Source organism: Heterodontus francisci, chromosome 24 (assembly GCF_036365525.1).
Source record: "Heterodontus francisci isolate sHetFra1 chromosome 24, sHetFra1.hap1, whole genome shotgun sequence".
Lineage (NCBI taxonomy): Eukaryota > Metazoa > Chordata > Chondrichthyes > Heterodontiformes > Heterodontidae > Heterodontus > Heterodontus francisci.
The window spans coordinates 75,827,397-75,844,913 of record NC_090394.1 but is presented as its reverse complement, the minus strand read 5'-3'; the positions used below and the strand labels follow the sequence as shown (position 1 = coordinate 75,844,913).

Genomic DNA, 17,517 nt, shown 5'->3' with positions numbered 1-17,517 from the left:
CTCCCACCCCTCGCGGTCTCTGCCTTGGGTTTGCTGCTGCACCAGACAATGCAATTCTCAAACCCCACTGACCCATCTCCCTCTGTGCTGAGTAACTGACCCCCACTCTCCCAACAGCCCCCCACACTCTCTACCCCACCCTCACTCCCACCCCACACTCTCCCTCTCCCAATCAGGAGGCGAAGCCCAGGATAATTATTTCCCTCTGTGACTCAAACAGGCTGGTCTAATTGCCGAGATCAGCTAACTCAGCACCAGTCAGGAACTGAGCCTGACCAGGACAGTTCAATACCAAAGCAGGTGCTGTACCTGCAACAACCAGTCCACAAATAACATTCAGGAACACGAGTCCCCTTTGCAATGTCTGGGACAGTTATGATTCCAGGAGCTCCCTGGGGATATCTGGCTGGTGGTCCTCCGGCCCCAGTAACTTGGCAGCACAAGAATGGTTGGCAGTTGGCACAAGGGAAGACTGATGGGGATAAGGGGGTCAGGGAGCATCAACTGGATACCCCAGTAACTTTATCTAACGGCCTCTGAGCCCTCATACCTGTGCAATGGTGGGACGCTGTCAGTTGTTTTCAAGCTACTGCGAGTTGAGACCACATTGAAGCTGTCGGAACAGTCACATGACACGTGCAAGTAATATTTATCGTGACGATTCTCCACCACCACAATCAGCCCCGCCCAGCCGTGGGTCAGGTAATAGCAGGTCATCCCCTCACGACCCTGTTCAAAGGTAAGGGGTCAGAGGTCACCTTACAGCAAATATTCAACATTGCAAACTTGTCTGTGAGAGGTTTCAGTCTGAAGAACTAGTGAAATAAAAGAAAATAACTTGTATTTCTATAGCGCCTTTCACGATCTCGGGGTGTGCCAAAGCGTGCTCTGGCAAAGAAGTACTTTTGAAGTGTAACTTGTAATGTAGGCCAGGGACTCATCTATCTGGGGCAGAGATAGCCGCTCTTGATGAGCTTTGTGGGGCTGCCCGGAATTCTCCCACTTACAGCACGCTCTCCTACCTCATGCCGCTCCCCTTTGTGCTCAGTCAGGAGAATAACTGCATCAGCCAGCGTTGTTGGTTGAGTGTTGATCTGTTCCACCATGACTGGTTTGGAGCTGTACACAGCCAAGATGTGTCCAGGGAACTCCAAGGTACATCGTCCACTGCTGGTAGGGCTTGAAACACCTAGGAACAGGGAATAAGGCCACGTGAGTGAAGTCACTATACATCATTGATGGAGCTCATGAGATGCCACTACAGACATGACATCAACAAGACTATAACAAGACCACAAAACTATAAAACCTTTACTGATGAGAAATATTTCAGCACCCCTGGGTACCGAATCCTGATAAGTAGATTACTGATGTGTGTTAAATAGTTCGAGTTGAGAACGTATTCCTCACGAACATTTGTTTCAGTAGAGCTACTGCAGGTTGTACCATGAGGTGGTGGAATGGGGGTCTGTACCCTTGGTTCCCCATCCAACATCACTCGCTTTGCTATCTTTAAACAGCAGAGAGAAAAAGGACTTGCATTTATGTAGTGCCTTTCATGATCTTCCTGTCCCAAAGTGTTTCACAGTCAATGAGATACTTTCAAAGTACTAAGTTCTAACGCAGCAGCCAATTTGTGCACAGCAAGATCCCACAAACAGCAATGTGATAATGACCAGATAATCTGTTTTATGCTGTTGGTTAAGGGATAAATATTGGCCAGGACATCAGAGAGAATTCCCCTGCTCTTCTTCCAATAGTGACTGTGGCATACTTTCCATCAAGCTGAGCAAGCAAACAAGACCTCAGTTCAACACCTCATCTGAAATTCAGTGCAGCACTCCCTCTGTACTGGCGCTAGACTGTCAGCTTAGATTATGTGCTCGAGTGCCTGGAGTGGAACTTGAACCCATGAGCTTCTGTCTGAGGGAGCTACCCCTGAGCCACGGCTGACAATTAGCACAGGGGTGAAGGGATGGGAAAGAAGCCATGATGATTCCTGGTTTATCAGAAAGGCAGAGAGACACAGAGCTCGGTGAGGAGGAAGTGGAGCATACTGCTGCTCAATAGTGACCGCCCCCCCCCCCCAGGCACGTTACATTAACTCTCAACATGTTACATCCCAGAGATTATAGACCATCTATATCAATATCAAATATGCGTCTCTTTTTGACAAACCACATTAATGGAGATGTCAGATATTACATGGAGAGCAGTGCTGTGTTGCACAGTGTTATTCTAACAGTAGGGATATTAGATGTTACAGGAGTCAGGGCTAGTGCTGTGAAGTGAAGGAAGTTTAGGGGGAACTGGGGGTGAGGTTAATATAATGCTCAGAGAAAAGGTTGAAGTTGGTATAACCAGGGATGGTGACGAGACAAAATTCAGGGTGACTCCCCCTGAATACTGCTCTTGGATCACGCTCTCCTTTTGGCACAACTGAGATCGGAAACTCAGAGTACAGAATCCTGTATGTCAAATATAAAATATGTATAAAAACAAACATTTTCAGACCCACTCTTAACCTTTCTTCCGTTGGTTGAAGTGTTCGATTGGCTGGATATGACAGTGACAGCTGTCATTGCTGCTGCCTGTCCTAATGTAGGGTCTGTTAGAAGAGACGTTTGTGATAGGGTGGAGAGGGGGCCGGATGGTAACTGGTCCTGATCTTACCCGCATCTCCATCTCTTCTCTTCTCACTCATACCAAGTTAAGACCAAAGCCCCTGCCGCGAGGCTCACTGAAGCACAGGTATCTAATACTCTGTTGTTACAACAATCAGACTGGTAACTCCACACAGTGTTCAGACTTTGGCTGGTGGAGTGAGCATACAACTCCTGGTTTCCTAACCCTTACCTGTTGCTGGCGATAGTGACGGTGATGGTGATGGTAGGCCAGACATTGACATTTGCCAGTGATTAAACGCACAGCAGACGACCGCGTACTCCCCTGGCTCCAGTATCACATCGCAGCCCACAAACTTCTTCACCGCTCGCTTGCTGTGTGCCATCAGTCGGCCCAGGGTCAGCTTGTTACTGCTGGTGAAGGAGGCTCGAAACACCATGATACACAGATCCAGCAAATGGCTGTCTGATGTGTCTGATCGTCTAGGACACAAGTGTTGAGAGTCAGATGGCAAACAATCACAATGCATCATACAACACGGCATGGTGCCCTAAAGGGCACAAAGAGCCTGTTCAACTTCACATTATGAGCAAAGCAAGTTTCTGTTACTGATGTATAAACATACAGAGGTTCCTGTAATGTTTTGAATATATTTAAGACCGGGATAGACAGATTTTTGGTCTCTCAGGGAATCAAGGGATATGGCGAGTGGGCGGGAAAGTGGAGTTGAAGCCAAAAATCAGCCATGATTGTATTGAATGGTGGAGCAGGCTCAAGGGGCCACATCGTCTACTCCTGCTCCTACTTCTTATGTTACATTCCCTTCGGCAACATTTCCAGGAATTGGGTCTTCACTCAATTTGCAGCTGTGGAGGGGGTGAAAAGGTTGGATACACCTGTTCGTTTTCAGGTTCTACCCACACTTTCATCCTTGCACAGTGTAGATGGTACCTTCGTCTGGAAGGCAAATGTCACTACCCAAAAGCTTTTCATTCCGAGTTAGATCAGCCATGATCTGCGTGAACAGCAAAACAGGTTCGAAGGGCTGAATAGCCTCCTCTTGTTCCTATGTGTCCAAGTGATTAGTGAGCTGACACTCATACCAGTGACATAACACCAGGTATTCCTAATAGCCAACCTAACAATACTCAGGAGGGCATCACAGCTATATTCAGTCTGCTAGTATACCACTGTAAATTGTTATGTAAACTGTCACAATATAGTTCCACCACCGACGCACAGTGGCAGCAGTGTGTACCATTTACAAGATGCACTGCAGCAATACACCAAGGCTCCTTAGACAGCACCTTCCAAACCCACGACCTCTACCAACTAGAAGGACAAGGGCAGCAAATACATGGGAACATCACCACCTGCAAGCTCCCCTCCAAGTCACACACTATCCTGACTTGGAACTATATCGCCGTTCCTTCACTGTCGCTGGGTCAAAATCCTGGAACTCCCTTCCTAACAGCACTGTGGGTGTACCTACCCCACATGGACTGCAGCGGTTCAAGAAGGCAGCTCACCACCACCTTCTCGAGGACAATTAGGGATGGGCAATAAATGCTGGCCTTGCCAGCGACGCCCACATCCCATGAATGAATAAACAAAAATCTCTGCCCACTAGGCGTCTCTGTGGTGGTGAGAATTGCTGAAGTGTCTTTTCCAACTCTTGTATATTAAAAAAAACTCAAATTCACCTGGTGAAATGTTAAAGGATTTTTCTTTTTTAAAAAACATTGTTCTTGCAAAATAATGATGAATGAAGCGATTGAAGGCAGGTGACTTCTCTGATGATTTCATCCTTTTCACAATGCAACTGGATTTGTAAATTGCATAAATGAAAAAGGGAACAATCAATTACTCTCATTTACAATATCAGTGACATGGACATACAAGAGTATCTATGGAAAAAGATGATTTGTAGTCACAATAAAACAAGGAGATTGGGGAGAAACTGGCCTATGTTTAATGGGAACTTTTTGCTGACTTTCCTACCTGCTTCCTTCCTGAAACAGTTGAAACTCCAGTACGGTGAGTTCGAGCACAGTCAACGCAGTTACAGTTATCGGCCCATTGGTCCTATTTGGAAACATCCCCGTAAGTCGAACTTCATGCCAATCGGAGTTAATTTTACAAATGTCGACAGAATCAAAATACCTGAAAAATTAAAAAAATATATAAAAAGGTTATTGAGTCAAGGCTGGAAAATATTCTACCAATTTCCTTGTTCTCCATTTTGGAAGATACTGAATCATTGCTGGGGTATAACTCCATGTGTGTCTCAATCATCAGTAAGTCACCAATACCTCTCCGATGGCCACTATTCAGAGCTAGACTCTTGGCAAGTGTGTCGATAAGCTATTTTGACTATTGGGATGGGAAGAAGGGGTGAATCACAACCAGCCTGATCCATGCACCTCCAGCAGCCTTCATTAGATAACATTCAGGAATGGGAAACTTGACTTATCTACAGATTGGGAATTAAACTTGGAACATGCCTGGCTTTTGTGGGTCTGCTACTCTGTGAATAATCTTTCTGAATTATCAGGGAACCCTAGGAGTTTGTGGTGATGGATTTCATAGGATCATAGGAAATAGGAGCAGGAGTAGGCCATCTTCCCAATCTTCAACTGGAGGAAGTAATGACTCATCCAAGACTGGATGTTAGACAAGCAGTCTGACCAGGACAGCGGCAGCAGAGGGGTCGAGAGATGGTGGAGAGGTAAAGCTAGACACCATCAGCAGATCCCACCACTCTGGATGATGCTGTCACAGGATTGTAATGAGCTGGCCCAAAAAGAACAGGGAATTTTCTCAGTGTACTGACCAACATTCCTCCTTTAACTAGTACCACCCAAAAACACATCATCTGGTTATTCAATCATCTGTTGTTTGTTGTTGTTGTTGCTGGCCTTGTGTGTAAAACCTGGTGTCCCCACTTCCTCCTCCCAACAACTGGGCATCAGGAAAAAAACAGCAAAAAAGTAAACAGATCAAATTAATGTAACTAGTATTTGTCAATAGTTTATCAAACTGCTTAACAGAAGAGATGAAGAGAATATCATTGAATGTACATATATAGTGAGATTAATGAAGCTTATGATGCAGGGCTGACTTTGGCTATGCTCCAAGAGCTTTGATAAACAGAACACCCTGGTTTTCACATTTATTTATTTGCCTTTATTGACACCAGCTCAAAATGCTGCTGCTTAATGACGCTTGCAGATTAAACAGGAATTCTACATTATAGACTGTGAAAATATCTTTCTTTGTGTGTACATACCCGATCAACAGCAATGGAGCACAGTATGATGGATAATTTACATAGAGAACTTGGTGCAGACAGGATGCAACAGAGGAGGAGATTTGGAGATTGCCACCTATAAACTATGTCCCTCTGACCAGGTTAGGCAAGCTTGCTGCTGAGATCTTTAACTGTTCTCCTCTCAATCAAATCTCCTGCTGATACACCCACCCTTTGCTGAGAGGTATCCCTGTCAAACTACACTCACTGAAATTCTTCTCCCCTTACTGAGATATTTTACCCCCTTCCACCCTCAACATGCTGAGGTGCTCAGCCAGTCACCACCCCCTCTTCCATGCCCCCCACTGGGAGGCAATTAAATCATGTCCCTCCCTCTAATCCTGCTTGATCTGAAAACTGCTTTGGTCTCAACTCCCAGTGTGCACTACACCAAATCTAAGTCATTTATATTGACCCTCAAAAGGGTAAAATGTCACAATCTAAATGCTACACTATTTTCCTGTAAATAACTCTTAAAATACACAGTATTTCTTTCCTCACATTTTATAACCACTGCTGCAGCTGTGCTGTCTGAAATATATCAAATTGCAAACTCCTAGTTGACTCTATGATTCAAACAGCTCCAGCTCCTTAAACATCCCCAAAACAGTTAGGTGGACTTCCAACACTTGAATATTCATCACCCACTTTCAAAGCTGATAATCATAAATAAATTAATCACAGATTCTGAGTTTGTTCGAAAATAGATTGGCTCCTCCCTCCTGATGAAATTTGCAGTATTTGCATTGAATTAGGTTTAGGTAAGAATCTGGCTGTAGCATGGCTTTTAAAAAAAAACTTAGTGCTAATGACTGAATTGAAGGAACCTCGCTGAAGCTAAAACCAGACACAAGTTTCCCAACTTGGGGCTGTGCAGGAGTTCAAATATAAACCGTGGTCCAGGAAACCAGAGTTGCTCCGGAGGAATATTAGAGGCAGCAGTTAATCTAAAGGACACAGCGATGACCATGCATTAGGGCCGTCCCTCAGCTGGGACTCGCCTTTCCCATTGACCAACAACATGGTCAGCGTAAGGAGAGGCAGCTAAGGTCTAAATGATTCTTTATTTTTCTCTCAGAACCATGACTAGCATCAATGAGTTTCCCAATGGGAATGTTCCAAGATGATGTATTTTTGTATCTGTAGAAAAAATTCTGCCCCTTTTGTCTGGTTAGGAGCTGCCTTGAAGCTGTCCTAACTTATTTCAGTTCCATCCTTGAGCAGCCACTGACAAGGGACAACTCTCGGCCCATATGTCTGGATTGGATTCATGCCCAGATCACAGCATTACAGGGTTCCAGTCCAGTGATCTGCAGAGAGGTCATACATAAACCAGCAGAAGCTTCCATTACTTGTAAATCATTTCCATTCCACAACCAGCCTATTTAATTTCATCATGTTCCGAAGCATGCATTCTATTAAGCAGCATCATTTGCAAATGTGTGGTTCTAGTTGGCTGGGACCGTACTGCAGAGGATGATGGCTCATCACCAAGGAGTCTAGCCAACATCAGAAACCACATCAAAGCTTCAGAGGGTGAATGCAAAAAATAAACTGTTTTGTCTCTGGTTCTGCTGTTTTGAGTCTCCCTCTTGCACACACAACGCCTGACTGAGAAAAAAAGCAAGTAAACTCTACCCAAATATCTTTGGCCTCCTTATCTCGAGAGACAATGGGTAAACGCCTGGAGGTGGTCAGTGGTGTGTGGAGCAGCGCCTGGAGTGGCTATAAAGGCCAATTCTAGAGTGACAGGCTCTTCCACAGGTGCTGCAGAGAAATTTGTTTGTCGGGGCTGTTACACAGTTGGCTCTCTCCTTGCGCTTCTGTCTTTTTTCCTGCCAACTACTAAGTCTCTTCGACTCGCCACACTTTAGCCCCGCCTTTATGGCTGCCCGCCAGCTCTGGCGAACGCTGGCAACTGACTCCCACGACTTGTGATCAATGTCACAGGACTTCATGTCGCGTTTGCAGACGTCTTTAAAGCGGAGACATGGACGGTCGGTAGGTCTGATACCAGTGGCGAGCTCGCTGTACAATGTGTCTTTGGGGATCCTGCCAGCTTCCATGCGGCTCACATGGCCAAGCCATCTCAAGCGCCGCTGACTCAGTAGTGTGTATATGCTGGGGATGTTGGCCGCCTCGAGGACTTCTGTGTTGGAGATACGGTCCTGCCACCTGATGCCAAGTATTCTCCGGAGGCAGCAAAGATGGAATGAATTGAGACGTCGCTCTTGGCTGACATACGTTGTCCAGGCCTCGCTGCCGTAGAGCAAGGTACTGAGGAGACAGGCTTGATACACTCGGACTTTTGTGTTCCGTGTCAGTGCGCCATTTACCCAAATAACAGTCAATTAAAAGGACAAAACTGGCTTAGAGAATTCTCTGCCTGGCCTCTGCCAATCACCCCAACCTGGGTTTTGCTCAGTGCCTCCCTAAGCAGAGGCTCAAATGGGTAACACACAGAGCAGAACACTGGCTGAATGAATCCTCTTCCTATCACTCGGGATGTCTGGTACTAATTGGGTTGATTATAATATTCACGCACTCCAACAGCTGTGAGTTAAAGGAGGATGGGTTTCAGACATGTCTATTACTGTCACACAAAGATATAAATTTTATTTCCACTTAATGTCCCTGCCCTCACTGCTTTGTAGTGTTGCAGCATTCCCTCTTCCAGTTCTGTCAGGAATTCCCACGGGAACACATGGTGAAAGCTGGATACAAACTCAATGGGAAAAGGTTATACAAAGAACGTCAGAATCGGAGTAAAGGTTGAAAAGAATGTTTTGCTGGGGGTGTCTGATACTGGTAATATGTCAATGGGAGTTGTGGAAATGTAAAAACAGCAGCTTGTTACGGTATGGTAATGAGAAAAACATGGCTCCAACTTTTCACATAAAGCCTGTCTTCTTACTTGATAAAGTCAGTGTATTCCATCCAGAACACGCCCTCACTGCTCCCATGCGCCATCAGCTCATGTCGCAAGTGTTGTGGCCAGTGTGGCCAATCATCTGACCAGTTCCCACTCCATGAAAAGCGTCCCCATGGGTTCCGCAGTCTCAGCAGCCTGAGCAGAAACAGAAACGTTGATGAAAAGACCATTTTCCCCGTTACCAAAGAACAGACTGTGGCTGGTATCCCAAGGATTCCCATGTTTAATGCAGCTTTTTATGACATGCATCCTTCTAAATGCCTGCCACACCCAAACAATCAAACAAGCTTACACTGGGACCAGGCCCTTTGCATAGGAAAATACCTCAAAGTGCTTCTTGTAGATTGAGAGGATTACTGGTGGTAATTTATTTTATTTAGAGATACAGCACTGAAACAGGCCCTTCGGCCCACCGAGTCTGTGCCGACCATTTATACTAATCCTACACTAACCCCATATTCCTACCACATCCCCACCTTCCCTATGTTCCCCTACCACCTACCTATACTAGGGGCAATTTATAATGGCCAATTTACCTATCAACTTGCAAGTCTTTGGCTGTGGGAGGAAACCGGAGCACCCGGAGGAAACCCACGCGGTCACAGGGAGAATTTGCAAACTCCGCACAGGCAGTACCCAGAATTGAACCCGGGTCGCTGGAGCTGTGAGGCTGCGGTGCTAACCACTGTGCCGCCCTTATTTATTTACATTAAATAAAATTCAGTGCTGACCCTGCCTCTGTATTTATCCCTTGAATCCAACTGACCAGATTCAGACTAGGGCAACAAACAATAACTTGCCTTTATATAGCACCTTCAACATAATATACTGGCATGGATTGAGAATTGGTTGACAGACAGGAAACAGAGAGTAGGAATAAACGGGCCTTTTTCCGGGTGACAGGCAGTGGCTAGTGGGGTACCGCAGGGATCAGTGTTTGGGCCCCAGCTATTCACAATATATACTAATGACTTGGAATGAGGGAACTAAATGTAACATTTCCATGTTTGCAGAAAATAATATTTCTTTTAATTTTTAAAAAAAACTGAATTAGACGATCAGCCATGATCTTTTTGAATGGCGGAGCAGGCCTGAAGGGCCGAGTGGCCTACTCCTGCTCCTATTTTCTATGCCCCTATAGTGCAATGTCCCAAGGTACTATACAGGAGCATAATCAAACAAAATTTGACACTGAGCCACATAAGATGACCAAATGCTTGGTTAAAGAGGTAGATTTTAAAGAGGTAGAGAAGTGGGGAGGCTTATGGAGGGAATTCGAGAACTTAGGGTCCAAGTTGGCTTAAGGCGCGGCCGCCAATTGTGGAATGACGAAAATCAGGGATGCACAAGAGGCCAGAACTGGAGGAGCGCAGAGATCTTGGAGGGTTGTGGGACTGGAGAAGGTTACAGAGATAGGGAGTGGAGAGGCCATGTCAGGATAAAATGTGCAGGATCCTAAAGTGCCTGCTCCTTGACGAAAGGCATCAGAATGTTTAAACTGGTTTTGAGGATTGTTACATTACAGCAGATGGAAGGTTTTAGTTTGTGTTTAGCCACATACATCATCCCTTACCTGTAACCTTGTACGTCTCTGACGTCGAGTATAGAATACGCGTGACGAGGCCTCAGGCCCATAGCTTCATACGTTGTGTCGTCTACTTTCATGTTTCCACCTCCACAGGAAGCACCCATCAAAAATCTAAATATTTGAGAAAAGAAAAGGTTACACACATCAGTGGAGATGTTCAGGAAAAAGTGTACATGGATGGTCAGCGCAGGTTGAGATGATGTTTAAAAAAAATTTAGGACTCAGGACTGGATTTATCCTGTGGGTGGGAGTGTGTAGCCCACCAGGCTACCCTGTTTGAAGGGGTGGTGAGGCCACTCTGCTGGGAAAAAGCAGGGCAGTGGGACTAATCGGATAACTCTATCAAAGAGCCAGCACACACATGATGGGCCAAATGGTCTCCTTCTGTGCTGTATCACACTATTCTGTGACACAATCACACTATTCTGTGACTGCTTCAGTTCCTGGAAAGTACAGCAATATTATAATTTCAGCATATAACCAAATATATGTGCTATTCAATTAAGGATATTAAAACAAAACCTTGCAGTTGGCATTGATAGGTCAGCAGTACATGACAGCGCTGTCATTTACAGAGCTGATTACTGAGTGCACCCAAAGAGATAACCTGCTTTAATATACAGTTGACTCAAATCTCTGCTGCTGTGGATTCAAAGCCTTGGGATGATCAATGCCTCTAATCTTATACCTTTATATAATAATACATTTCTTTGCTGGTTGGTTACATTATATGCAATGAACCCCATTTGCTCATTCAAACCAAGCATCAAGTGTACATACACGTGGATATTATTAAAAACATAGCAAGGAATTACAGGTTATTTGTTGGTAAAATGCATGCTAAGATTTTTGTTGATTCAAAAACAATCAGTCTAAATCATTCTTACCCAGCTTCCTTCGAGCTCAGCATTTTGGCCCAAATGAGATCTGTATCGATGGGCTCCTCACGTGGATTCGTCGAACTGACTTGAAGCATCAAACTCTCACAAGGGGCGCCCGTCAGAGTGGCTAGTCCTTCAATGGCCCGCCCAGCCTGCAGGGCAAAGTAGGAGCCATGCAGCTTAGCCAAAGCTTTCTCAATCAGTGCAACCCACAGCTGCTTCCTTTGGGCCTATTCACAAAAGAAGGACATGGTCAGGTACACTACACAGAAGGCTGCCTCAGCATTTGCAAACAACAACAACTTGTATTTATATAGCACCTTTAATGTAGTGAAATGTTGCAAAAGACAACAGCTAGTCCCATATGCTCTACTTGTTCCAGGGTTTAAGAAGGGCTTTTTTCTGTGGCAATGAGGAACAGAAGATGTCTGGCATGCTGTTGCTGGATAGTACAGGGGAGTTTAAGCTGTTTCCATAGTGACACAACATCCCCTATGATCTACACAGACTGTAAACCGTTGGAAAGCACCAGTCTCAGAAATGAAGAGTCTGCTCCTCATGTACTCCATTTTGATTTGATTAGAAGGTAACTTCATTCTTCAGATATTTCATATTCTCCACTCTGTCTGTACTGATCAAGAGAATTGGCTCAAGTTAACTTGCCCTTTCATTCTCCCTGTAGCCAGCTTGCCATCCCACAGGATCACAATATTAATGGTCTGGCTACTAACTTCAATTAGCAAGTACAGTATCCTTTAAACTTGTGATCTCAGATTGGGCATGGTAATTAGTGGGATTCCTGTTATGCAAACTAGATAATGAGGCACATATGGGACAGGAGACATTAGCAGCTCGGGAGATGCCCTCAAGTTAACATTGGAAATATTCAGAACAAAGTTCACAGATGGTTTTCTTTAACCTGCACAAAACTTTCCCATTAAAAATTAAGTATAAATTTGGCTCCCAACCACTGAAAGCCATCTGCCTGGTTGGATAAATGCATTTGTTTCTATCCAAGTGCACAGCTGAAGCTCTGTGCAGTTCAATAGCCCAACACTTCCTTTCAATGGGGGAAGAGTAGAAATGGCGTCTGAAAGTTCAGCATTGTGGTTTCTCAAAACAAGTGAAACTCAGAAAAAGCTTTTGGTGAGAATGACAAGTGTTACCTTGTTTGTAAAACAAACTAAGTACAGTCGACCTACTGGCCACATGGACAAGTGCTGTGATAGTAAGGGTGACAGGAAATCAACTTGTGTCCTGAGATTGAAGAAAGAGAATGAATTGAAAGTCTTGCACTTACAATGTGCCTTGTCACATCCTTCTGCTGTTATGTAGGAAGAAATTCTGCTTGGCAAAGTTTAAATTTAAAAAAGCAATGATAGCACTATATGAATGGATAGCGGTAACATTGACTAAAGCAGTGAAATAATCCACCAGACTGCCTTGCTTCAGTAATGCAGAAACAGAGAAAATGGAAGAAAATGAAGAGGAGGGTGGAGAAGGGAGATTTGGAGCATGAACCAACTGTAATGAGGACTGTTTAATAGTTATGGAGACTGCAATACACATCATTATGATTGTTGTCGGTAAATATTTAAGCTATTTTAATTATTGTTAGTCCAAAACTGCCATTGTTATTGGGTAACCATCAGCCTGTATCCTATGCTCTGTTACATTGTTCATTCAATGTTCCTGCCACTTAGAGTCAGATTGAAATGGCTGTGGAAGTTTAACAGAATTAATGCAGATTAATGTGTGTGAATCAGTTCGATTGCACCATTGAGTTCATCAGTTGTCACTTGTATAGCACTAATTTCATTTTACAGCTTTTTATATGTCCCACTGTGCTACTGCATACTACAGAAAATTCATTATTCAAGGACTCCAGTAACTTCCTTCTTAACATGCAATTTTAAAAAATGATTTTAATTTCTAAATGATTATGGCTGCTGGTTGAGCATAGAAGCTGTCAATGAAAGGAGAATTCTAGCCAGGAAACGTGTTCATGGTCTATTTCAGAATGACATTTGAACAACTTTGCACAGTAAGTGGAATTACCTGAGCACTTTGAAGGTGACAGCTTTCAGACTGCAAGAAACACACAGTACATAATGATGGAGAACACAACAGGGATCTCATGAGAGTGATTTAAAACTTAAGTGTCCTAGTTAGATTAGTGGCACTTCACTTGCTAAGGTGACTAAAGGCAGGATGGAGAAGGTATTTTTAAAATTATTTTTTGGGCAGTGGCATTTACTTCATCAGCACTTCACTATGTAAAACAAAAACTGCTCTACACAATGGGAATTATTCCCAAGAAAGAATCAGGAATCTTCCCCAAGCATCTTACAGCATAATACACAATCAAACATCTGACTCATTCCTTATATTTGACAGGATGGAATTTTCTCCTTTCACAACACTCTGGGCTGTGGATCTGCCTACCTAGCTTAACAGCAAAAAGCTTGGTGATTTTTTTTGTTCTTAGGATATGGGCGATGGTGCCACGGCCACATTTTTATATGCTCCTACTTCCTCGGAGAACGCTGATGGATCTTCTTCTTGAACTGCTGCAGACCTTGCTGCAGAAGACGCTCCTACAGTGCCATTCGGTAGCCAATTCCAGGACTTTTGTCCAGCAATGATAAAGGATCAGTGATACATGTCTTAGTCAGGATGGTGCATGACTTGGAGGAAAACTTGGAAGTGATGATGTTCCTATCACATTGCTGCTCTTCCCTTCTGTTGTAGAGGTCACAGGGGAGAGAGGTGCTGCTAAAGCGATCTTGGTGAATTGCTTCAATTCATCTATATCCAGCAGCCAGAGTGTGCCAGTGATGGAGTGGGTGGATACTGAGTCCAGGGACAAGGGTGCCCAACAAGCAGTCTGCTCTATCCTGACTGCAGGAGCTCCTTGAGTGTTATACTGCTGGCTTGAGGAGTCAGGAGGTGAGCCACTTGTCACAGAGTGTCCAGTTCTTGTAGTCACATTGTTGATATGCTGGTCCAGTTAAGGTTCTTGTCAATGGTTACCCCACCCCCGGTTGTCAATACTAGGGGAACTCAGCAATAATGGTGCCATTGAAGGTCAGGGGAGGTTGTCTGGCATTTCTATGTTGAAGATGGTCATTGCCTGGCATCTATGGGGTGTAAATGTAACCTGTCACTTGTCAGCCCAAGCCTGGCTTTTGTCCAGGTCCTACTGGAGGCGGCAAAGGCTGCTTCATTATCCGAGTCATTGTAATTGGAGCTGAACACTGTCAAATAGTCAGCAAGTAACTCCTCTCCTGACCTTATGATGGACAGAAGGTCATCAACAAAGTAGCTGAAGATGGTTGGGCTAAAGCCACTACCCTGAGGAATTCCTGTACTGTCCTGGGGCTGTGATGAGTGCTCTCCAACAACCACAAGCATCTTCCTTGATGCCAATCATATCAAAGCAATTGTACTTGTACTCGATTTTGTACTTGCAAGAGATAGGCAGAAAGCTTTGGTAGTGATTTGTTGTACTGTAAATAAGAAACCACCTTTTGTAGAGCACGGAGCATTCATGGCAACTGGTGGAATTCACGTTCAATTAATTTATAAATTTGTGGCGTTGAAAGTTAGTCTCAGTAATGATGCCATGAAACTATCATCAATTGTCATAAAAACCCATCTGGTTCACTAATGTCCTTTAGGGAAGGAAATCTATTGTCCTTACGTGGTCTGGCCTACATGTGACTCCAGAGACACAGCAATGTGGTTGACTTTTAACTGCCCTCTGAAATGGCCTAGCAAGCCACTCAGTTGGCAAGGGCAATTAGGGATGGGCAACAAATGCTGTCCTTGCCAGTGACACCACATCCCATGAAAGAATTTTTAAAAAATTCACTGTTTGATCCTTGCAGTAAATATAATAGTGACTGTCAACAGGAACTTTTAACCCACCAATTCTTCAGGCCAAATTCAGGATCAAATGCTTTACTGGAAGTCTTGAAATTGAACTAGTAACATCTCAAAACATTTTAAAATTTCACACTTTCCAGGGTCCAAATGTTGACGAGGATTCAGCCCAAAGTGATCCTGAATCACCTTACAAATCATGCTTGTAGCAAGGAGACTGAGTCTGGAAGCTCAGGTTATCAGTGTTAATTGGAGATGACAATCTGCTCTGTGCCTATAGCAGAGGACCAGTGTATCATCATGTCTGAGAAAGATGAAAAGTCTGTGAAAATCTGGTTTCTGTCCTGACTCAAAAAGCACCATGTCATTACCACACATCACCATCATGCACCATCACTGTCACACACCACTGCCATACTCTACCGCTAATTGTCACAGTCACCATCATGCGCCACCATCAATTGCCATGGTCACCCTCACGATTGCACACCACCCTTCCGTCACGCATCACCATCATACACATGTCACACACCATTATCAACTGCTACTGTCACCATTACCATCACACAGCACCTGACCATCACATGCATCCAGTTTCATTGTCTGAAATCACTGGAATATTTGCTTAATGTGCAGAATTTGAATAGGCTAATTTAGTTCCACGAGGAATCCATAATTATCTGAAGACTTATCATTTGTTACTTAAGCCTACTGGTGAGGTAAATACAATTTATTCTACACCATAAATAAACCTAGCTGATTACAGAAACAAAATACCATGCCCAAAAAGGTCATTATACAATTTCTAACCAAACAGACTTAACTTTGAAACAAAACAAAAAGTGCTGATAATACTCAGCAGGCAGGTTTGGCAGCATCTGTGGAGAGAGAAGCAAAGTTAACGTTTCAGGTCACTGACCTTTCATCTGATGAAAGGATATTGACTTGAAACATTAACTTTGTTTTTCTCTCCACAGTTGCTGCCAGACCTGCTGAGTATTTTCAGCACTTTTTGTTTTGTTTCAGATTTCCAGCATCTGCAGTATTTTGCTTTTATTACTTAATTTTGAGCTGGAAACAACCAAAAAATTGACACTCAAGAAAAACATTGGCAGGTAGTGAAATCCGGATAACCTGGTAGATGATGTGGGAACAGAAGGAGGCCATTCAGCCCCTCAAGCCTGTTCTGCCATTCAGTTACATCAGGCTGAGCTGCCCCTCAACCCCATTTAGCTGGCTTTGTTTCATGTCCTTGCCAGGCAGACCCACTTGATTCCATGCTTATCATTTATTCTAGACAGGGTCACGTGTTGTGATTTAAGACTGAAGCATAAAACCCTCTTACCTGAGAGAAGAGAAGATAGCCATATTCATCGCACGGTAACATGTCATCCACCAGCACTGTTATCCAGGTCCCGTCCTTGCACAGCCGTACCTGGTAGGCTCCTTCGTGGCAGATAGTCCGGGTGATCATCACCCGCTCTACCAGCTCAGGCCGCTCAGCAAGCACAGCAAGTGCACTCAGAAACCTGGTACAGAGGGCAAGAGGTCACTAGGGAAATAGGCCACAAATCTAAACAGCAGGATTTTATGTGGTGTATCTCTCAACAAGGGGGACAAAACACACACACTAGAAAAGTGACGATGCACAAACTGAAGTAAATGAAATAAAAGCAGAAATCACTGAAAATATGCAGGTAAGGCAGCATTAGAAAGAAAGCAATGGGTTAAAATCAGAACAATGGCTCTAAAGTAGATTCCCATTTAAAACTTTGCACTATACAGATGCTGACTGACCTCAGTTTTCTTCAGCATTGCTTTCAGCATTTCCAGTTTCTATTTGAAAAATAAATGCACCTATCCACCCTCCCTTTTTTCAATTGAACACCATTGAGTTGATTTTGAAAATAGTTGAAAGTTTTCTTCTGTAGCAGTGCAGAGTGGACACAGAGCGAGAGGAACCTGATTCCAGCATTTAGGGGACGTGAGGGGATGGCCTGGGGAAGTATCCAGTTTCTACTTGTCCCCACCCATCATCCTGGCATCACAGCCGTGATGGGGAGCTCATGACACAGGTGGGGTAGCCCTGGGCACCATCATGTACTCTACCCAATTTAATAGTAGACAATGGGAATGTTTATTTTCAGGAAGCATTAGCTCAGGCGTGGAATCATTTGCTGGATATCGATCGGGGCTTGCTTCCTAGCAGCGACTGGACAAAGCTAAGGCTTTGCTTGTTGCATTATTTCCATTTTTTTTTATTCATTCGTGGAATGTTGGCATCATCCCATCCCTA

General features: G+C 44.1%; 1 protein-coding gene across 9 annotated transcripts in view; it reads right to left on the bottom strand.

Moving 5' to 3' along the window:
* The window catches only part of capn15 (calpain 15), a 289,848-nt gene that overhangs the window by 2,519 nt on the left and 269,812 nt on the right, over window positions 1-17,517 (bottom strand). For all 9 annotated transcript variants that reach the window (XM_068056650.1, XM_068056652.1, XM_068056645.1 and 6 more), the window contains 8 exons: window positions 16,567-16,750; window positions 11,343-11,566; window positions 10,441-10,566; window positions 8,850-9,002; window positions 4,627-4,788; window positions 2,857-3,107; window positions 1,023-1,189; window positions 551-729 (listed from right to left, as the gene is read on the bottom strand). In XM_068056650.1, coding sequence (XP_067912751.1) covers window positions 551-729; window positions 1,023-1,189; window positions 2,857-3,107; window positions 4,627-4,788; window positions 8,850-9,002; window positions 10,441-10,566; window positions 11,343-11,566; window positions 16,567-16,750 — 1,446 coding nt within the window. The remainder of the gene's footprint in view (window positions 1-550; window positions 730-1,022; window positions 1,190-2,856; window positions 3,108-4,626; window positions 4,789-8,849; window positions 9,003-10,440; window positions 10,567-11,342; window positions 11,567-16,566; window positions 16,751-17,517) is intronic.